At 48.0% G+C, this 23,320-nt stretch overlaps 1 protein-coding gene across 1 annotated transcript in view; it reads right to left on the reverse strand.

The window, feature by feature from the left end:
• Positions 1-23,314, reverse strand: part of TMEM132B (transmembrane protein 132B) — a 210,226-nt gene extending 186,912 nt beyond the window's left edge. Inside the window, exon 1 of the mRNA XM_033518228.1 lies at positions 23,222-23,314. Coding sequence (XP_033374119.1) covers positions 23,222-23,306 — 85 coding nt within the window. The 5' untranslated portion in view covers positions 23,307-23,314. The remainder of the gene's footprint in view (positions 1-23,221) is intronic.
• Between the last annotated feature and the right edge of the window lie 6 nt (positions 23,315-23,320).

A 23,320-nucleotide genomic window follows, 5' to 3' on the forward strand; every position in this document is an offset into this window, starting at 1 on the left:
TATGTCACTCTCAGAAAATAACGCATTTGAATGTGACCTTTTCTCTACTGGTTTTACTTAATGAACAAACAGAACAAGTCTTCAGCACTTCATTTCAGAAGGGTGCACAGCAAGGCATGGGTTAAGTTGATTTCCAAACTTCACCAGGACAGGCAGAGAACTTCCCAATTCTGGCACAGATCTGGGGGGAATGGCAGCACAGGGAAAACAAGAGGATTTATTTCCCTTTTTACGATAAGATGACAATTCAGGAGCCTAGCAGATCCTTAAAAAGAAGTCTCTGGTGGATGGATGCAAACAGAAATGAGCCCAGGCACCTCTGCTGCTGTTTTGCTGATCACATTTATATACCTGGCCCAGATCAGCAAAGGGAAAATTGAGCTCTTTCAGGGGCCAGATGGGCTCTCAGTCTCAGGTGTTGACAGTTTTCATTTCTTAACTGTTTTACAAATGAATGTGAATGTTTGGGGATGAATTTCCATTTTTATTCAGTGTATAAGAATGGCCTTGCTGGATATAGCTGTCTCACAGAAGAAGCCACTGCTTGATCATGGCCCCAGCTCATCCAAAAAAAGGCTGAAGTCTGTAAAGACTTGGCAGGGGAGCACTTGGGAAGGGCTGCTGCTTCCCCAGCCTCTCTTGCCTGTGTGCACTGAGTCAGATTCCCTGGCTTTTGTGGCAGCCCCTTTATTATTCTTATTATTGCTACAACTATTATTATTACTATTCCCAAGACAGCACCAAGAGCTGATACAATAGGAGGGAGACAAGCTGGGCTCTACTTTGCCCTGCTGAACACTAACATAATTACCCACATCCCAAGTGCACTACAGTGCCTTTGTGACTGGAAGTGATTCATGAGTCCAAAGGACCTCAACTGGAATTTAAATTCCCAGGGCAGTCCATTGGGTTTACAGACATAAAAAAAAAAAAAAAAAAAGGGAAAAAATGTAATAGTCTCAAAATGGGTACATTTGATCTAAATGTCTTGAAGAGACAGATATTGAACTCCACAGCACTATATTTAGACTCACTTTTCAAAGGATAAATGTACTTCAAATCTCTTCATTAGTTCCATTCTTCAGCAGTGGTTTATTCTGCCAAGGGCAAACCTGTCGTGCTTTGGGGAGGAGTGTGGTGGCCACTCTTCCACAGCAGAGCTTAAGGGTCCCTTCCCCACCTGAGGAAACATCCCCATGAAGACATGGCAGGGAGGAGGATACTGCTCTGCTCAGGGGATGGGTGAGGGCACACATGGGGTGGAAATCTCTGTCCAGACCAACGCCAGGGCTGTGCCCAGGGCTGTCCCTCTCCACCCAGCAGGAGCAGGGATCCTGCTCCCCTGTGCACAGACGCCGGGGTCAAAGCAGGACAAACTGCCTCTGAAGCAGCCCACGCCCTGCAGAGATTAAACAGAGAACCAAGCCACCCTTTTAGGATGACTAATTGTTAGACAAGATACATCCCACATGTGGCACGCTCCTCCTCAGCATCATCAGCCCAAATTCAATATGCAAGGGGAAGCAAAAGGCACTGCTGTCCTTTGGCTACCTGTGAAAAGGCACAGGGCACTGATCCAGGGATGGATCTCCACTGCAGAGCCAAGCCAAGCTGCCTCTGGAGTCCTGTCCCCACAGCAGAACTGCTCAGGTGCACCTGGAGCCCGCTGGCCCCTGGGGACGTTCTGTGCAGGATCAGGGCTGGCACAGCAGCTCCAGCCTGGCTCAGAATGCAGGGCAGCTCCTCTCTGCTGCCTGCACACCACGAACACAAAGCAGCACCCACTGGGTGCCTGGGGCCCACAGAGACCCTGCTGGGACACAACCAGACCCTGCAGTGCCACACGTCACCACAGCCCAAGGCCACATGGAGCAGCTGCCTCCCAGCTGTGAGGTGCCACACCAGAGCCTCTGCTAGCCACCTGGTTACCAAATTTCAGCCCAGAGAGGGCATCCAGTTCAAAAAGGTCAGGCATTATGTGGAGGAGCACACACGACAGACTCCTCCAGCAGCTGTGTTTTACAGAGAGCTCTAAGTCAGCTCAGATTTAAGAAGCTGCATACTTCAAATGTCTCTGAAGAATACTAAAACGAAAACTCGGTCACACTGCACTGTGACTACTGTGGAGCACTATTAAAGAGAAGCTAACATTTGTTTTCAATTACCCAGCCTGTATCTGAAAGACTAAAGTTGTCTCCAAAGGATTAGATAAATGTATGTTTACTGTGCACTTGTGCATGGAAAATAAAAGTTATCTGACAGTCATTTCCAAATACCAATATTTCACCAATATCATTATATCAACATCTAACAGGTCTCCCTGGGCTTCACACCATGTTAAAAGGCAATATTAGAAAGCAGAGGTAGCTGAACACTGCTCTTCAAGATATAGAATAAATGCAAATTAAAAAGCTAGGATCTTACTCCCGTATCTCCATTTGTTCAGATCACCTTGCCATTTTTTTTCAAGCTCTCCTGAAAAAAATGACAGAAAGCAGGAGAGTTTGTGGCAAATGCAGAATGACATCCATAAATTTATGAACTAACTAGACTGACATTCAGTGCAATGCAAAGTGCTTTCCAATCAATAGCCATGAGCGTCAGTTCCCAGCGAAGAGCAGTGCTGTGCCCCCACCTCCCAGCAGCAACAGGCAATGCCATTTTCTGCTCAACTTCCATGTCCCCCAGTCGATGGCATCGATGGGGCAGTGAGATCAGGAGCTGTGAGGAGGCAGTGGAGATGGGTGTGTGACAGGGCCAGCGCTGGGCACGCAGTGCTCCCGCACGGAGCTTAGCAGTGGTTCTGTGTGTCCATCCCTGCTCCTGCACCCAGAGCAGAGAGATTCCAACAGCAGTCCAAGTCCTGGCGCTGAGGAGCAGTAGGAATAATGGCATGCAAATTCAATAAGTGCTGTGCCTCTGCTGTGTGGTTTAAGGAAATTTAACTCCTGGTTCTCCGGAGCGTCGCAGGAAGCAGCGGATGGTGTTGGTTGACTCCAATGCAAAGCTTACTGTGCCTAAAAAGAGACTTGAGAAGCAGCCTGGGAATCAGAGGGCTTGGGCACAGCCCCACTCATTTGTCATCACTAATGGTTTTGCCTCTCTTTCTGCTGTGAAGTATCAGCAGAGAATAAACTTCTCCAGCTACCAGGAAGGTTCGCTCAGGATTCACTCGGGATGGATTAACAGCACCAGAGATTGGTGTGAGTCCCTGGCAGCTGTGACAAACAAAAAGCATTGTGTTTGAGGGCTGCAGGGACAGACAGGGCTCTGGGGTGTGAGCAGTGGCCCACACGGTGCTTGCAGATGGGGCAAGCCTTGCTGCCCAAACCTTCATCCACAGAGCTGCTGCTTACACTTGGATAAAGGGAGCTGTGTGACCTGCAGCTCTTGTCTCACACAGGAGAGACACTGAACACACCCCAGCAAGTGAACAGCTTGTTTAATATTTGGTTACTCCTTACATGAAGTCCTTCAATTAAAGATTTAATTCAGATTTGTTAGACACATATTAGGTGCTAAATTCCTGCTGACAAGTGCTAAAAGTGACCTGCAATGTGAACTGCATAATCCTTCCATTTCTTTATTGCCTGCAAATAGCCCCAAACAAGACCATGAGAAAAAATTAAAAAAAACAGCTTCTCAGTCTCCTTTTCAGCATCTGCTGCAAACAGGAGATTTCTGCTGGGCAGCTTTCCCACTCTGCTCAGTTATCAGCACCTTCCCTGCCCAGGACCCAGAGATCCCCAGTGGGGACCAAATGGTCAGCAGGGACAGGGTGGATTCAGCATCTCTGGAACACACACAAGGGATGCCTCAGAGTCAATCAGTGAAAATCCCTCTGCATCAAACCCTGTCAGAGCAGTTAGACCATAAACTAATAACTGTCAATCTCCATTTGTTTGCAATGCTGTGAAGAAGGCTTTCATAATTCTCTTAGAGATATAAAAGAGGCGCTCTGATTTTGTTTTAAATGGAAGCGTGTGATAATATTAGCTGCTGGTAAACCTCAAAGATAGCACTTATACAGCATCAGAAACATTTGCAAAGATGGAAAAGAAATATGGAAAGGATATGAAAAAGAAAAGAAAGACCTTAAAATCTACAAGCCACATTCTGCAAACTTTGGTGCCTCTATCTGAGCACACTGCAGGATCTGCACCTGTATCTTCATCACTCCAGCGAGGCTACATGGTATAAAGGAAATTACAAAATTTTCAAAGTGTATTATTCTTTTTCTTAAGGATTTCTATTTTTTTAAATGTTGAGGAGGATATAGTACACCCAGAAACTAGTCTCCAGCTTGTACAGTTCCAGATGCCAGTTCCATCACACAAAGCCATGAAATGCTTCTTAAATCCCACTGGAGTGTGGGCACATGAACAATGGAGAAAGGAAGAGGAGGGAGAGCACTAGAGAGGAAAACCAATGCCCAGAGCAGGGGGATGATTCAGCCCCAGATTGCTTAGCTGCTAAGAGAGGCCAGACGAGCAGCCAAGTCTATCAAGGTTTCATGCCTCTGCTATACAAGGTGTCCATAATCCAAAATATTCATCATTTTCTTTTGTCACACAGGGGTAAATGAAGGGCAGGCACATAAAACAAGGTTGGGTTGAGCAGGATGGCCAGTCACAGCTGCAGGATGACTCCCAGGCAGGGTGTGTGCTGTGCAGGATTCAGGAGCTAAAGGCTCATCTCTTTCCCTGCCTCTGGCAGAGACCAAAGTTACTGCACATCTCTGCCAGTTCCCTCTACCTCCAGAACAGGGATAACTGTGCTTAGTTTCCTTTTCCTGCAGGTTGAAGAGTGCTTTTTAAAAATAAACAGGTGTGGAGAACTGCTGGCAGAAAGTACCATAAAAAAGCCCCTCTAGATAAAAATCTAAAGTACAGCAAACTCACTAAAACAGGATGCAGCCTTTTAGCTACAGCAACCCTGTAGCTTCTTTTCTCCCCAAAGTTAAATTGAGGCAATTTTCATGTATTTGTTAAATTGGCATGAAAACTAAGAGTGAGGAACAGTTTGTTTCTGTTTTGGAAATCTTTCTCTCCTAGTGTCCTTTGTTTTCTTGCCCGTATCCAGCATCTTCTTCACTTTCAATTGTGTTATCACACGTCCATTCTATGTTTCCTCATTGAAAAGAAAAAAACATCAGTACCAATTCAGCCTTCCTTTCAGGGTCACTTAAAGCACATTTCAGTTTCCCAACAGGATGCAGATGAGGACTCCAGATTATTCACCTGTTGGTCCTGCAGGTGCTGTTTCTATAAATTTAAGTGCCTGTCTAATGGAAGAGGTTCCAAGAAGGAGCTGGAGAGACTGTGTACAGCATGGTAGAGAAGGCAGAAAATAAAATTACATCATCCTAAGGGGAAAAAAACCCAAGGAGGATCTGGAACCACCTCCTTTCAAAGCAAGGCAGAATTCTGCTGTGCTGAAAATACCAACTGGCTGCTTTCCCAGGTAAAATGCCATTGCATGAAAGAAAGAGTCAATTACTGCCTCAAGGAACCTCCCTGTTGAGGCAAAAAAGCTATTTCAGACAATGTGTTGAGCCCTCTCAGTGATTAGGAAAAGAGAAGAGCAAGCTGCCTGTGTGTCAAGCCAACACACAGGAAATACAGGGAGATGTGGGCACATCTTTCACCAGAGGGTGGCAAAGGGGAAACACATCCTCTGCTCTGGGCTGCTCCAGCTCCTCTCCCAAGCCAAGCAACAAGGACCAGCACAATGCACTCAGCATGTGTGAGACAGAGAGTACAAAATACCTCAAAAGGATCAGCAGGGGCTCCCCTCACCCTGCCCTGTCTGACCCTCTTGCCTCCCTGTCAGGGAATGGAGCCTCTGGAAAGCGTTGGCCCCATGGTGGGGACATTTGAAGCCACCAAGCTCTCCCTGTGGGCTCGAGGACTTCCCAGGCTCTCAAAGAGCCAGCTGAGCTGTTACCATTAACTAACCCACACCAGGTCTTCTCCAAGGGCTTGGTGAACCTACCCATGCACCCAGTGACCCAAATGCCAGTCAGGGCTGCAGGGGAGGAGTGCCCTTGTCTTCGAATCAACCCCAGCAGATCCAGCTGTCAGCCCATCAAGGACCCCTGGTGAGAATTTTATCTTCCTTCAACTAACAACACTCAGCTTTTGTTAGAGATGAGAAAGGCCTGTTTTGTCTGAAAGAGAGGAAAAACCCTGTGTATAGCCACGTGTATCTCTGTATGGTGTGTGCCTGAGTATATAGAATATACATCTACATGCACACACTTCACAGCTTTCAGAGAGCGTGACAGGGTGTTTTCATATAGTACATCTGAAGAAAAGGTCTTGTATCAGTGCTACAGCAGAGAAAATTCCATCTTGAAAATAGAGAATGAAAGGAGAAAAAAATAAAAGAGAGAGAGAGAGAGAATGTTTTCCTTCTTATCATGTCTGAGGAGCTTAACTATAGTCGTGGGAAGATATAAAACCCCAGACAGCAGAGTACTGTTCTGGAGACCACAATATGCATAAAAACTCCTGCAAACCCTTGTTAAATGTTCCTGCCCCTCCCACCCTCCAGTCCATACCTCCAGGGTGCAGTTTTCAGGAGACAGAAAGATTTAATGTGCTTTGGTTAAACTAATTCCCTGGATTCTCACTGCAGAGACTGTCATGACAGTGTGTTCCTCTGGTTTATTATATTAATAAGCAGAGTCATTCAGCACTCAACATGATGTGGCTCTCTGACTTGCACATGACTGTGTCCCCAAGCTGCAGCAATACAGAGGCCTCCCCCAAGCCCTACTTGCAAAAAAAAGGTTTGTTATTTTGAGGCAAAATAACCACTGCTCTTACAAAGAAGGATGCACATACAGCAGGTTTTAAGTGTGCAGAGGCAGCAGCTGAATTCACCCCCAGTCACCTCCAGTTCCCTCCCTGCTCCCTGCCAGGCTCCTTGGGGTGCTGGTGATATCCCCACATCCAAGCCTTCCACCCCACTCCCATGTCCATCTCATCCTGTGCACCCAAAATGCACGTTGAGCATATTTTCCACTGGTTAGAGCCCAGTAAGAGTGAAAAATAAGGTTATTAAAACAGTAAAAAAAATCTCTAACCCATGAGCAAAGCTCTTCTTCCTCTTCCTGGCTTGAAAAACACTGCAATCCTGGCCTGAAATCATATGAACTTCCCCTAAAACCTCTAATCACTGCTCCCTGCCTTTATTTCCCAGCTGGGAGAGGCGAGTCACGATGTTTCTGCAGCCCAGGAGGCACCACTCGCTTGGCTCTGAACATGCCTCATGTGCAGCTCTGTTATCACCACCTTTTTCCAGGGTGTTTGGTTCAAGCACAAGCAGAAAGGAGACTGCACCACAGCTGCCAGCACTGCTGTGTTATCCATATGTACTCAATCCATGAGGACCCCAGCTGATTTTCTGCTCCCCTTCCCATAAAGGTTTTCTAGCTAAGATGCAGCCTCAGGAATGTGCTGTGTGGTAGAGGTTTTATACCATGGAAATGATGGATATTGTCTATGTACTGATTATGTTGAACCCAGCTGTTTACCTTTGCTAGGACTGCAATTATTTTAACAGTAATTGTAAAAATAAATTGGGGAGAGAAATAGCAGGAACTTTCTAGTTTGGTTTTTGAAAGTAGAGCACTGCCAAGAGTGACCTGACCTCAGACAAGTCACGTGCAGCCATTTATTTTATATATCAACTGAGCTCATCCATGCATGGAAAACGGAGTGCTCTGTAGGGCTCTGAGCTCAAATGGGTCTCAAAAGGTTCAGAATTCAGCCCAGTCACATCTTCCTCATTTATCACCAACTGCTTAAGCTGCCACAGCACCCAGATCTTCCCAGCAGCCAATCAGCCACATAACACTGACATGGAACCTGCAGAACACCATCAAACTGCCCACAAGACAAGCACATTGACCTCTCCTTTTCAACAGGTTCACTCTCCTCCATACAAAAATTACAGTTTAGTCTAAATATTTTTGAAGGTACCCATTTTGCAACTGGAACAACCATTTCCCAAGCCCTGCATGCAGTTCCCCTGCTTCTCCTCCTCTCCCTGGATCGCAGACAGATGCCAAGCCATGGAAGTTATTCTTTCATTTACAGCATCTGGTTCCTTGGCAGACTCCTTGGGTAATTATGTTCATAGCTTTAAAGCTGTCTCTAGCTCTGCTTCATGGGTTTGCTGCTTTTGGCTTGTAGCAGTCACTCCTCATCTTCCCTGGCCGTCACATGGGCTGAATGTTGCTCTTAAAATACAGGAATTAGGCCACAGGTGTGTGTCTCTAACCAGAGCACAAATAAACAATACCCCATGTTGTTCTTTAAGCACAAGCACTTGTTTTACTGGATGGTGCTCCTCTGCCTCTGGAGAAACCTCAAACCCTTGTCCAAATCCCTCCCAGGACCACCTGGCTCACACCTCTCCAAACCTGGAGAATGTGTGGCTACAACCACAGCCAGGATGGGAAAACCCACTGTGTGACCTTTTCCTTTGCTCTTAGCTTAAACCTTCTCTGCCTCAAGTACAGAGTTGTCACTGTGAGGCACAGAGGGACAGACATCACTGGCTGCCAGACAGACTGACACAAGCAGCAGGGGCATCCAGCAGCTCTGTTCATTTACCAGGGTTGAGTGAATGCTGCCTGTGCTGGGCAGGTCAGAGGAGGAGGAGGAGGGAAGCTGGATGTCTCAGTCCTCATGCCCAGCATCCAAAGGCCCCATCTGGAGCAAACAGACTGAAAATGCTCCCTCAGCACAAGGGCTGCAGCAGGGCTGGGATCCCTCACTGCTTTAACACAAACCTCTGTGCTGCAGAGGTGCCAGAGCCCCACCACAGGGCTCATGGAAAAAAATCATCCTGGGCAGGAAGGGACTCTGGGCATACTTAAGCTTTTTGAAGGAATAAACCCATAAAGAGAAAAGTACAACAGATTTAAGCATTTAAATGCATTTCCATAACTGTTTGTGATGATTCCCAGACAGCAGCCTTCATTAAGCTGGAGCTGAGGCTGAGAGCACCAATTAGCAGGATTTAAAAACAAAAAAAGGAACTGCTGCAGTTATCCCCAAATAAAGAGTACAGGCCCAGCCTAATCTTTTATGCCTGGCTTAGCTGGAAATGATGGGAGGTTAATGCTCCAGGAAGGTGAAGTGCACAGTCCTTGGGATGGGCAGCCAGCTCGGTTGCTCAGCACCATTTGGCTGCAAGGTAAAATATGCTGCATATGTAAAATATGGCAGTCCATCCTCACATCCACTGCCATGAAAGCAAGGAAAGGAAGGAAGGAAGAAGAGAAATCCTGGCAAAGCACTGGTGGACACCTCCGTCTGTTCATCAAGCCCCAGGCAGCTGGAAGAGGAACACACTGAGAACTGCCCAGCAGGTTCCAGCAGTCACACACACACTTTAGGAGATGTTTGAGCTACTTTAAAATCACATGACAAATTAAAGTTACACTTTTTTCCCGTTCATTCTGTATTCTGTCACATTCTTTAATTTTATGCTGTGCAAAACAGTTCTACCAGTGGACCTTGACAGCAAAACCCTGCTTCATCCCCACTCCCCAGCTCCCACCATGGGAACTGCTTTCCAAAGTGCTAAAATTCCTTATCCTTCCCACAAACTCAATCTGCAAAGGCTGTACATCAACTTTGTCCAGTTTAGCAGCAGACTGGCAGCAAAGACACTCAATAGTGCAAAACACAAACCAACAGGAAAGATCAAATCATCTTTTTAAAGGGTGAGTGTTATGGATTTTCATTTTTTTCTGTAAGAGCCATGAGCAATTATTTTTGAGCACAGAGATCTTAACCATTCATTTATCCTGAGAATAAAAGTGGGAGCAGGGGAAATGATTGCTTTTTCATTATTTGTCACACTGCCAGTACTGAATCAAAGTCAGAGGACTGCCAAAAGATCTCTTTTGATCCAAATAACTATCATCCTCATAAACATTTCTTCAGGGAGAAAACCCAAAACCCCAGTCCAATCTTTCCACCATGATTCTGAAGATAAATACATAAACAACAACAACAACAAAATCCCTCTTTCTCTATAAGCCTTTGCCATTCAAGCCAGGCACAAAAGATTTTTAAAAGGTTCTGTGGGGGGGATCCAGAACTGGACCAGAAAAAGCCAAACTTGAATACTCCCATCATCAGCCCAAGACTGTAACACCACTCACAGTGAGTTAGAGAGATTAAAAAAAAATATATATATATATATATATATATATAAAAAGATTTTACATCAGGAACCAATTTACTTTTGCTGCTCCACAGAGCAATCGTGCCTCAGGACCCACAGCTAAATGGCTGGAGCTCACATAACTGGAAGAGCAAAGAAAGCAGCAGAGAACTTTAATGGCTTATGAAATTCAATTGAAACTGATGGTTAGAAAAGTGAAACATTTAACACCCCACCAACTTAACATCAGTGTACCCATGTGCATGGACACACACGAACCCAAAAAGGTGGGAACTCATTTTCCACTCACCCACATGTCCATGACCCCCACAATGCCCTAGGGAAGGAGATGGCACCCTCAATTCAGGAGCTTAGACTATTTTAATTATTTTAACTCCTCCAGACCTTTTTCCACTGGAAGCTTTAATATAAAAACCCATCTTTTGTGAAAATGGCAACACATTATTATGACCTGCACCATTCATGTCTCTGAAATATTAGAAGCTGCATTCTGCATTTCAACTTCAGCTGGAACAGGAACTCAAAAACCCTCCCTGCTATTTGAGATGACTTTGAATAAACTGTTTGCAGCTGATGTACTTTTCCAGCACGGATCTTTTCTGTTATGAAGCCTGTCTCTGATGAACAATAGAAAAATATTGTTGACAGGGGTGTACTTTTCCATCAACTCAAAAATACCATTTTGCAGAATATTTTCACAGCTCAGCAGAAGGTGGAAAGAAAGACAATATTATGACTAGACAAGAAAGAGAGAAGACATTCGTTATAATTAGCTTATAGCATTTTTCTTGTTGGTTTTGGCTTGACTGAACAAAGTTCTTTACTAGTTAGAGCTCCAATCTGACTTACAAAGCCTTCAGGCAAAACTCATGATAATCAAAGATTAACATGGGTAAAAACAATCAGAATTTGGCCAAAACACTTAAGAACAATGCTTATATCCACAAAGAACCACCAGTAACTGAACATCCTGACTTTGAAGTGCTCCCAGGTACACGGTTAGTCAGGTGCTTTAGGATGGATCAGCCTGGCTTAGAGGCAAGAAAGGAATGGCCACATCCTGGCAAGGCTCACACTGTCATCTGCTGAGTGACTCGGGGCACAGGGACACTGCTGCCTTGCAGAAGGACTGGAACATCAGGAACCACCTCACTGGAGCCTCCATCGTGGCCTTGCAGCAGGCAGGACACGTTCATGTGGGCACTCACACCGAGCTCTCCCCCCTGCGCTGCACCAGTTGATTCATGGGGAGGCTTTGATGTGCAAATTAATCATTATAACTTTTAACTGAGCTAATGTGTCATATGTTGCTAATTACACAATAAAAGGGGGGGTTGCAAATGATTTTAAATGCTTAACCTAATCAAGATGGCAAGTTGTGTTTTAATTACAAATTGTTGTGCAGCAGCAAAGCATCTGCTGCAGTTCAGCGGCTCTGGTTCCACAGCAAAGTCCTGCTGTGCCTCACTCGTGTGCCCAGCTCCAGCTCCCTCCCAAAGCCACAGGTGCCTGGGGCAGTGGGGACATCCTTGCAGGGGCAGTGGGGACATGCCACCACACCTGGCATGAGGAAACACCCACCCTGAACATCTTTCTCAGGTCACGTCTCACAAGAAGGGCTCCTTACGGACACCTTCGAGCTTGGCACGTTCAAACCACCCCCTCTGCCACATCTCTTAATGTGAATGAACATTTCCACACACAGAGATCAGTGATCTTCCTCCAACTCTGTGCTTCTCAAATCACATAAGCAAGAATCAAGAGGCATCTTTGGAGCCTGTTTCCTCTATGCCCTCACAGTTAAGGGGAAAGGAAGAATAAAATGAGATAACTATAAATAAATAAACACTCACGAACTTTGTAGTGCCTGGAGCAAGTTTTCACAACCAAATTAAAATCTCTGAATATTGTGGCCTTTAATGGAGACAGTGATACAGCCAAGCAGCTACAGCATGGCAATGCACCTGCACAATGCATCACCTTGGGATGTGCCACTGTGAGGTCAGTGACAATGACCCTGCTCACCACCCGACTGGCCCTGCACAAAAACACCCACTTGCCAATAATTCTGCTGCTAGTTAACCAGAGTTTCAGTGAGGACAGACCTCTGAAATGTATGGCAAAAACATGGTTATCTAAAAACCAAAGACAGTCTATTGTTTCGTACATTATTTTTAACTTGATACAGCCCCTACTTATCAAAAAGAGGGGGGAAAAAGGCCCCACAGCCTCTGAGAACATTAATCTGCTTTAGATTTTGCCCACAGTAAAGCAAAAATCTTCAGTATTTTTGGTTGGGTTTTTTTTGAACACCAGGGGGCTGATTACTGTGAAATGATCTTAGGCTTCTCCCACTAAGTGGACAGATGGATTGCTACTTTTGCAACTTCTTTTTGCAGCCTTGAATTCAGTTGCTGGCGGGAGGCTCCATTCCAGCTCTCCCCTGCATCATTTCTCTCCTTGCACTTGTCATCTCACTTCCCAGCCCGAGGCTGGGCTGTGGAAAAGGCTCTCTGCAATCACAGGAATGTGCACACAACCCTCTCCCACTGTGTGGGTACACACGGGCTCTGCACCTCTCTGGTGCCCACCCTGGGGACAGGGAATGGCACTCCTGGATTTTCCTGCCGAGGGAGCTGGTGGTGCTGGAGCTATGGAGACAAATACCACCAGAGCTAGACAGACCAAAATGAGGTCTCTGCAGCATCCCAGCAAACAGCAATGCAGAGGGTTCTGCAAGGTGAGAAAGAAACAAAAAGCACTGCTAGACAGAAGTCATCCACTTAACTTTTTTTAAAAAGACAAATTTTACCAAGTGTAAACTGAAACTCTGCCAGGCTCCATATCCCTGCTTCCCTGACAACCACAGAGAGCTGTTCAAAGCAACTCATGAATGCTCAGGAGCAATGTGGGTCCAGCCAGCAGCCTTTGCCCTCACAACCCACCACTCCCACAGGAAAAACACTGCAGGCTGGGAGAAGAACTCCGAGGAAACTCCTCAGCATGCAGGGAAGGGAACTGCTCATTCAGAGGATGCTTTTTGGGAACAATCCCCCCAGGAACACTGCCAGACCTATCCAGCATCACCCCACTGCAAACCAGGGACTGCAGCCCCTTTAAGATGAAGACAAGGGACAGAAGGAGGAAACACTCGGTTTGATCCGAGGAAGTGAAAAACCTCGGCAAAAGCAAACTGCCAGCCCCAGGAATGACTAAGCACAGAGCCAGGCAACGCAGAGCTGGCTAAGGCAGCCACACAGCACACACTCCCAGATCTGTGCCAGCTCTGAAGGTATTTCTATGGAAAAAACATTGCTGGGGAGAAAAAGAAGAAAAACCAAACCTCAAAACAAGGACTCAATTCTTTAGCAAGCCACATGAACTGCCTGAGTGTGTTTATAAGCATCCCCACCTGTCTGTAACTGCAGCTGATGCACAGATAGCAATATATGGGTCAATAATGGTTTATCTAAAGATGTGTGTCAGCCCATCTCTCCTCCGCTCTCTGACAAACCTTTTACAAGAGCCACTTACTTTAACCCTGAATTATCTGCCTCTGCTCATCTTCAGGGAGAATCAGCACAGCAGAGAAAGAAGCAGGCAATTCCCTGTGATCTGAAAGCTCACTTTCTAAATCAAATCAATTTTTCAACGTAATTTGCCTCAACTAAATCACTGACCCATGCATTTTCTCACTATCCTTTGACAAGAGCTGCACCAATTGAAGCAAAGCTGAAACACTTCAACCAGACCAATTCATAGAAGTCTTTAGAGGAATTCTTTCATCACTGTAATTAATTTTTTAAGTACCACAGTGGGATCCTCTGAATTCAAACCCAGTCCAGGGAGTAATGATTATGCTAATGGGAGAAGCTGTGTGGTAAATAAATGCAAGTGCCCTACTGAAAGGGATGGTTTTCAATAGGAGACTGCCATTGAGGGAGGTAACTGTGTTCTGGAGATAATAACTCAGATGATGAAGTCCCACAGACTGGAGTCTGATACAATTCCCAGATTCTGCACACCTAAGGGATGAGCATTTGGACAGATGTGTGTTAGAGCTGGGGCTGCTGCAGCTCTCAGCCCTTTGAGGAGGTGTGGGGACAGAGCCAGGGCAGTTTGGGAAACCATCTCAGGGTCTGCTGCTTGGTGCAGGAACCAAAGCAATGACTGACCTTTGGCTTTCCCCATCTGGTTAAACGCAATAAAGCTTTCTTACATGTTTAATGTGTCAGGCTGCAGTATGCTCAGAGAAAGGGAGGGAAGTGCTTTAACTCTGGATGAGCAGGAGGCTTCAAGGAGACACAGCTGAAGCTGTACCCAGGAGCTGATACTTGTCCCCCAGGGCTTACAGCAGACTCCAAAAATCTCATTATGACACTGTAATAAGTGAAATAAAGGTGCACAACATGGACATTTGGGGTTTAAAAGGGCATGTCTGAAGAACAGATCCTCACTGCAGTCCCTGGAAGATGTCCCCAATCCCCATGGCCTGTCCAGCTTCATCACACCAAGGATGAGATGAGATGGGCACCACCATCTGGGGTCTCCTCTCTAGGGCTGTCGTTGATTTTAGCAATAAAGAACAACAATTCCATCTCTTCATTTCTGCTTATGACTTCCAATAAAAACTGTAATGGGCTGGTGCAAATCAAACACAGCAGAAAAACCAAGTGCCAGCTCCGGGGCAGACAGAGAGCCCTTACTGAGAGCCTCAGCACTGCTGGGATGGGGCTTGGAGGAGCCAAGCAGCACAGGCAGCAGAACAAGCCATGGCTGAGACATGGAGGAGGAGACTCATGCTCAGCACACAAGGGCTAACGGATTGGCCACAAACCTCAGCAACCTCTGTCCAAGGTGAGCCTCACTCCCTAAAGAGCAACAACCAGAACCATCAGCTGCCATCAAAAAATAACCCCAGGGCCCAGCTTCAGCCAACTCCTCTGCTCTCCTCTCTAAGCCAGCAGGGCTTCGACTTTGGGCTACTGCCCCAGGGCACCTCATGGGGATGGATAGAGAGGACAGACAATGGTACCCACTTTTCTCTCTGAAGCCCTTTGAGATCTACAGAATGAATGAATGATAAATTATTAATATTTGAAAAGAAAAAAGGGTCTTAAGTGCAATAAAACTCATGCTATCTTTTGTTTATCTCTTGTTTGTTTCTCCTCTTTAATGGAGTTGAGCCTTTTTTGCACTAATACTCGCGCTAACAACTTTCACTGGGCTACTCCTAAGCAAAAGACCTGAAATGAGTAACTGTGCTGCATTAAAAAAAAAAAAAATGGAAGAAACCTTTGTATATTAATTCTCATGGCTGTCAGAGATGAGGATTTAATAATGTTAGTATCTAAGCTACTCTATTATTTCCAAACACCTTGGAGCAGAATGTCTTAGTGGGAGATGAATTAGATAGTGCAACTGTAACTGCCTTCTGAGTGTTTTCAGAGCATAGACTATGGCTCATCACCACGTGCATTTCAAGTTCTTGCCCTTTCTTCTCCAAATAACCTCCAGCTGTAAATGTATTTACATGCTGGGTATTTACATGCCAGAGCCAGCTCCCTATTTTGAGCATTTCCCACTCACTGTTTAACCATTTGTCCCCATTTAATGGAGTTGCCTGGGTTTGGCATTGGATTGGTGATAGAGATGGAAAGTTGGGAACTCAGGTCATCCAATAAAGGATGGGATGAAGCAAAGAAGGAAAGCTGTAGGCGGAATACAGGAGAGGTCTAATGGGCTGCAAAGCTCTCTGCCAAGGGAAGCAGCAGAAGTCCTGCATCGCTGAAAACCAGCCACGCTCAGGAACAGGCTGTACCCAACCACCAGAGATGGGAAAGGCAGTTTATCTGCCAACTTTTCCAGCTCTAATTCCCATGATTTGGAGAGGCTGAGGCACACTGGCCTTTGAGCTTGCCCTGAGCAAGCTCTGCTGCTTCCAGAAGGCTCTTGCCACCCTCTCGGGGTGCCTCTGTCACAACCCTTTAAAAACCTGCTTCACTGTGTGCATTGTGCCCTCTCTGCACCCAGTGAATGACAATCAGACCTTGTGTTATTGGTCCCTGCTGCCCCCAGCTCTCTGAGTGCCCTTGAAAAGCCCCAGTGATGTTTCAGACTGCTGTGGCCCCACGGCAGGGACAGAGGCACTGGGGGTCGATGGCTGCTGTCTGTCACCAGACTGAGTGAAAGACTCACACTGACCAGGGACTTGCCCCACACAGACATCCAGACCAGCTCCTTCCAAAACTCAGCTTGGATTTTCACCTTTTTCAAACAAAAATCTGGGTACCAAGACCAGTCAGCAGCTACCAACTCTTTGCTGAGTTTCTGGTTACTGCTCATTGCATAGAAACCTGCTCCATCTGCTCAAGGGCTCCCTTTCAGGGCACAGGGGCTCTGTCTTTTCTTTTGGTGGGAGCTTCATCCTTTTTTGAAGCTGCAGCATCCATTAGACAGCCCTCCTTCCCCATTGTGGCAAAAGTCTTGCTGCTAAGCAAAAGCTGTGGCTAATTGACAACAACTCCTAAAATGAGATATGAAGTAGCTGCGTCTGTCACTCACGCAAACAGCAATGGCAGCTCAGCTGCTAAATAATGGAAAATGGTTCATTTATCTGACTCAAGGAAGATCCTTTATTAAAGAAATGAACATCTCTGGTGCTACAGAGCCATGCCCTGATCATTCCTGCATCTTAAAAATCTAACATTGCCCATAAAATTCCTAAGTAACATAAACCCTGTTCCTTTCACTACTCTCCCAATCAGAAAAACTGGATTTAAATCACCTGCTGACAGGTTTATTACAGGGCCCACAAGCAGATAAGGTCCTGTGCACCAGCCCTCTGCACTTAATGGGAAATAAATCTCTGCTTTGCCATCTGTTTTTGAAATGTTTCCATACAAGCTAAACAAAAAACCCCAAAGATACGTGCACCTCTCATTTAACCTTCTAAAGGATTTCATTTCTGGGGTAATGAGGATGACATTTCTCCCCTCTCTAGCAGAAATCTTTTCCTCCTCACCCTGATTTCCCCCCAGGGCTCCCTCAGCCCACAGCCAAACTCTGCTAAGGTTGTATGTGTGGATAAATGGGCTCAGCCCAGGGACAGCTGCTTGGCCAGAGGCACCATGTCCCACACATCCTGTGGATGATACCAGTGGAAATCACTTCTGGAGCCTCCTGAGCCCCTTGGAGGAGGGATTGGGGGATTTTGATCCCTGCTTCTCCATTGAGCCCCAGTTTGAATTGCATCAGTGGAGTTTTAGCCATCATTTCTTTTAGCAGTGCCAAGCCAGAGCTGCCCAGCACGGGTGGTTCCACAGCATCCCCTCCCCATAAGGGACCTGTGGTCCTTGCACAGCCTCTAAGCACACGGCAGTGCCATCCCCAGGCAGGAGACGTGGCCACAACGAGCACCCTCTCCCCAAGATTCAGCAGCTTTGTCTCTAAAAGCCCATTTTGTGCCTTGTACCCACTGCAGGGGAAGCCATGGGGCAGAGCAGCTCCTGAGGGCCAGCTGGTGCAGGCACGGTGGGATGAGCAGAGCCGCTTTACACGCAGTTTCCAATTAGTTTACTCAGCAGACGGCAGCCTCATGGAAACCCCTCTGTTCCTGGCTATCCCTCACCCCTCAGGGCATCCCTTTGCTCGCTCTCTCACTACCACCATCACCAAAAAACAAAAATCAGGAAAAAAACAGAGTTAAAATCAAATGCTACACTTCATTTTCTCTCCTTGCCTGAAGTTGCAAGAGACAAGATAGGACATAATCGCCACTTTTAAAATCATCTCCTATGACAGGCAAATTGATCAAGTGGAGAGGCTGGGCTGCTTTGGAACTTGAACAAACTGATTTTCCATGAGAGATGGTGTTTACATTGCCTCTCTATAGCCTGCTGAAAGATGCATTCCTCCCGCCATTTCCTTACCAAAATTTGGGAGGAAAAAGTGGTTTTGGGGGGGAAAAAAGAAGGAAAAAAGAGAAAAAGAAAAAAGCATGCTTCAATCTGGAGCACATCATAAATTCATGAAGCTTTCTGAATGCTGTCAGGAACAAACGTTTATGTAAACAAAGAAAAGCTCAAAGTGCGTTGTGAGAAAATTTTTGGGTAGCGTGGAAAAAACATTAATATTTACCTTGCACCTGAGACTAAAGCCGATTGTGTGAGGTAGTGTCCAAACAGCAAAGCCTTTCCACAGGGAGCTCACCCACCACACACCCTCCAGCAGCCCTTGCTTTAGCTCCCATCGCAGCACTCTGTCACAGAGGGCAATGGGAATACCCAGGGAAAGCCAGACACCGAGAAATCCCCATCCTCCCCCACATAAACCATCCCCAGGGACCTCTTTGCTTGTAATTTCTTCCTGCCCATCCTCACGTGGGAACCTCTTCCTCTGAAATGCCAGCTGGGAAACTCCTGACAGCATGAAATCGAAGCATCTTCCACGACATCTAGAGCACCACATGGTAACTCACACTCCACAGCCTCCGTGGCACTTAATTCGAGAGGATCTGACAGCCGTAGTGGGGAAAGCACCACGTGCCAGCACATCAGCGAGCCACTGACAGGGCTAAGAGCTAAAGCTCTGCCAACAAACCCAGTCACCGCTTGTCATTAACTAACGTTGGTTATATTTAGGCAAGGAGAGAATGGGGAATCGAGTTTAGTGAATTAAATTTGTTGAGCTGACAGTATTTATTTCGGTGGGATGGCTTCTCTTTCACTGGGAGGTTTATTAAGGTCAGGAGATCTTGGTTTGGCTTGCTTTATGTAGGATGTAGGGGGCTGCCACCTCTTCTTTGCTCCTCTGAGACAGGGCAGGTCTGCAGCCACCTCCACGAGACACAGGGCTTAGTGAAGCCACCTCTCCTCTCCAGCTCAGCAAAACTTGTGCTTCGTACCAGCATCAACCACTATGGTCAGGACAAGCAGCACGAGATGCCATAACCCAACATTGAGTAATGACACCCCCTCCTCCACCTTTCAGCCAAGGGGCCCTGCTGGGACACAGCCAGCACTGGCCTCCTGAGAAGTCTGGCTGCAAAACATTTCTGAGGAGCTATGGAGAAGGGCAGGAGGACCCTGACTCAGTGTGGAATCTCCATCCCACTGGCACCAATGGGAAATCCCTGCCCAGCCCAAATCCCTGTGCACCTGTGTTGTGCACAGACTCTTCTCTCCAGCCACTTTGAAGCAAGGGAGTCCTTGCCCAGGGACTGTGCCTTCCAAACTGCTGGCTGGCCTCAAAGAGCAACCAAATCCATGATGGCAAACCAAACACAGCAATTAAACAAATGGAGCCATCTCTGGCTCAGGAATGCATCCTTCAGCCAAAAAATCCTTCCCGAGACTCAAACCCTGTCCCAGCCTTGGCAACCCTCTGCTCTGACCTCCTGCAGCTGCTCCTGGACTCATACCTTCCTCGCCTCACTAAGCTGCTTTAAACACAGAGATAATAAGGCTGGGAGTGACTATCATTCCCAGCAATAAAATACAGCAAATTAATTGCACTTGATTGATTTTTAGATTTTAATGTAACTATTTTGGTATTCAAACCTCAAAAGAGTCTATTGATCAGCCAGAGTCAGGTGTCAGTGAACAGAGCTCTGTGACCAAGCCCCACAAACTGAAGAAAATATTCAAAACCCAAAACCAGTGAGACATCCCCATTTTAAATAGGCAAAGGAAGCTGCAGCACCAGCAACAGGAGATTTTGAAGTGAAAAGTGCTGTGCAGGGCAAGTCACACCATTGCCTCCTGCATTCCCAGGGAGCCAATGCCAATCACAGCAGCAATGCATAAATCCAGAGTAGCTCTACTGACTTCAGAGCAGCTGGTCTAGATTTATTCTGATGGGAATTAAATTCATGGTATCTGAAATATTCTGCTCTAATGGATGCTGGAGCAAAAGGCACTATAATAACTTCAGACTTCTCCCCCCCAGCCCACTATCCCCCACTTCACATCAGTTTGTACAGTAAAATTACATAAGATATTGAGATCTGCACTAATCTGGGGAAAATAACCTACATTTCAACAGTTTGTACGATCGTTTTCTGCAAATCCATTCTACAGTAGATAACACAGGTCTTTCATTTCTGTTCCTAAAGAGCCTCTAAATAAAAAGTGTCTCCATATTAGGTGGAGTGATACAGGGACACATAATAAAACAAGCATAATGTCTCTCCACCCACGCCCCCCCGGAGCCAGAGTGTAAAAGCAATCGCGGGTCGTTCCTCCCGCACAGCTGCCAGCAGCGGGAGCGCATCCCCAGGGGATGAAGGACACGCCCCGCTCCTGCCCTGCCCCGGCTGCGAGGAACGGAGCGAGCCGGTGACACAGCAGCCGCCAGGAAAACAAAACATCCAGGTAACTCATCCAGCTCGCTCACAGGATACCTATTCATATAACCTCGGAGACAGCTCCGCCGCCGCCAGCGAGGAAGGCGGCCAAAAGCCTGCCTGGATGCCAGCAACAAACGGGGGCCTGCTGCCAGCGAGAGACATCCTCGAGCTCAGCGTGAGCGGCCTCGGCTGCCAAGCGCACACGCACACCACCCTGTGCTCGCAGCCGTGCGAGCCAGCAGCCGGGCCGCCAGGGACCCGGGGCAGGACAGTGATCTCTTAATTGGACCTTCACAAAGCTATTTAGGGGACCCGGCTGACAGGCGAACCAATGCCACCCGCTTTGAAGAGGCTGGAGAAACTCAGCCTGGTGCATCGCCGGTGCCCGCAACGCAGCCTGCCCAGAGCCGGCCCCGGCGAGGGGGAAGGGAGGGAGCAAAGGCAAGTAAATAGAGAAAAATGGCAAGAGTCCAGAGCGACCGTCTGTATGAGCTGGGAGCTTTGCGGAGATGGCAGCACCGCGGCATGACTCATGCAGGTGTCTCTCCCGTCTGCAACAGCCCAAACCGAGATGCGGTTCGTTAACCCCTGGAATCCAGAGGAGAAAGCCGAGCTGGATCGCGGCGAGCTGCGGGAAGATCGGCACAGCCCCGGAGGGAGGCGTCGCCGGGCTCTGCCACCGCTCGCCTTTCCCTGAAGAGCTTTCCTGCGATCCCAAAGGCGCTCTGCACACACAGACATTGCTGCGGTCCGCGCCAGGGGCGGGACGGGGCCGGGGAAGCAGAAGGATGCTACGGCCGAGAGAGGAGGGAGGAAGGGAACGCGTTGGCTGCTCACAGCTCGAGCTGGGAGCGCACTGCGAGCTCCTAACGCGCACACTGAGCACGGAGGGCTCAGAGCGGCGGAGAGGGATGGATACGTCGGTAGGTTTGCAGCCACAAACTGTTTCAAAGTGGGTTTCCATATGTTTAAGCGCTCAGAGCGCTGGAAGAATTACACCCACAGCCCAATCTCACCATGGTAGCTACCCACACAGGAGGAGACGGGAGGAGGGGAGTATCAGGGAAAAGATTAGCATTAATATGTCAAAGCAATAAATAAAAAAGATTTAAAAAAAAAAACAACCCAGCAACCTGCTCCTTTGCTGCGCCTAACTCTCTCCTCGATAAAGGAAAAGCCGCACGGCGCACAGGGCATCGCAGTGCCCACAGAAAGCCACCATTCCGCGGGGCAGCGCTGACCCACAGGCACCCTGTGCTCGGTGCCCCGGTCCCCGCAAGCTGCACCCCACCTTCCATGTCCTGCGCCCCAAACTCTGCACCCCGTGTCCTGCTCAAGAGGATTTCCAGAAGCCGCCGAGGCTGCACGCAGCCCAGCCAAGGAGGGAGATGGAGGGCAGGGCAAGCAGTGCTTTTTGGGGTGAGCAGAACGAGGACCCCCTGCCGTCCATCTCCTGTGTGTCCCCAAGGCTGATGCCTCCTTCCTAGCAAATTGTTCCTGCTCCTCCTGTAGGAACCTTTCCTAAAACACTTCCCCACCACAACGCCTTCGCTCTGCCCTCCCCAAGAGCGACAGCTACTGTTATTACGCCTCCCATGGATCACTCCTTTTCCACCTAAAATCCTTGCATTTAGGCTTATTCCTAAAACCCCCGTGAAGTTTCCCCAGCAGCCCAGGCTTCACGCTACGGCCAAACGCGAGCACCGTCCCGAGAAGCAGTAAACGAATCCCCGAGCAACTTCAGCACCGATGCACCTTAATTAATTTGCTTTTAACAGCCCTTGTTTATTAGGAGCAGCATCTGCCAGGGAGCTCACGGGAGCACGCACAGGAGAACGTCCCCAGAGTGAAGTCCTGCTAAAGACTTTCCCAGGGGCAGTCTGGGGTGAGCCCTTCCCCAGCAAACCCCCGCACCTGGGACCCGAAACGCTGCTCCCAAGTCCAGCTGGGGTGGGAGGGGAAAAGAAAAAGAAAATAAGAGAGGAAGAGCATCTCGCGGCCGCACTCCCTGCCCGGGCGCGCTGCCTCGCAGCTGACCGTGATTTGGGAATCCCACCTGAACCCAATCAAGGGCCAGACCCCGCTCCCCGCCTGCCCACCGAAACCGTCCTTATCGGAATTAAGCGCAAAAAATGTTACACAAGTATTTTGTTAATAACCAAACCCAAGGGGTTTAACTCCTGCACATCTTTCCCCGCGCCCGTGGATAGCCAGAAAGAGCGAGGAGCATCAGGGAGGAACGGGGGTCGGCCGCCCCGTGGGAAACCCCAAATCCCACGACCCCTGTCCATCCCCAGAGCTCCGGGAAGCCCAAACTTTTCCCTTTTTTCCCCCCTAAATCGGCAAAACCGCGCTGGCAGCGGCCGAAGCAGGCGGGCAGCCTTCGCGCAGGGGGCCGGGAGCCGCGACACGCGTGGGGACAGGGGACACACGGGGAGGCTGCGGAGCTCCATGGGCACTTCTTGGTGCGCGTTCCACCCGCAGCGCTGCCGCCGGGGGAGGGAGGGCTGCCGTGGGGGGAAACGGCCCTAAATAAACCGGGGGAGGGAGGGCAGATATAAAATAAACACAAACAGTTAAAAACAAGCACAAAAATGAACGCAAAAAGCAAACGGAACAAACAGAACCACAGCAGCGGGGTCGCGGCGGTGGGACCGGGGTTACCTCGGCACAGGAGCAGCAGCGGCGCCAGGAACAGCGCGGGGCCCCGGGAGAGCATCCTCTTTGTTCCATGCCCAGAAGTAGTCATGGTGCTGATTTATT

Source organism: Parus major, chromosome 15, assembly GCF_001522545.3.
Source record: "Parus major isolate Abel chromosome 15, Parus_major1.1, whole genome shotgun sequence".
In the NCBI taxonomy this organism is placed as follows: domain Eukaryota; kingdom Metazoa; phylum Chordata; class Aves; order Passeriformes; family Paridae; genus Parus; species Parus major.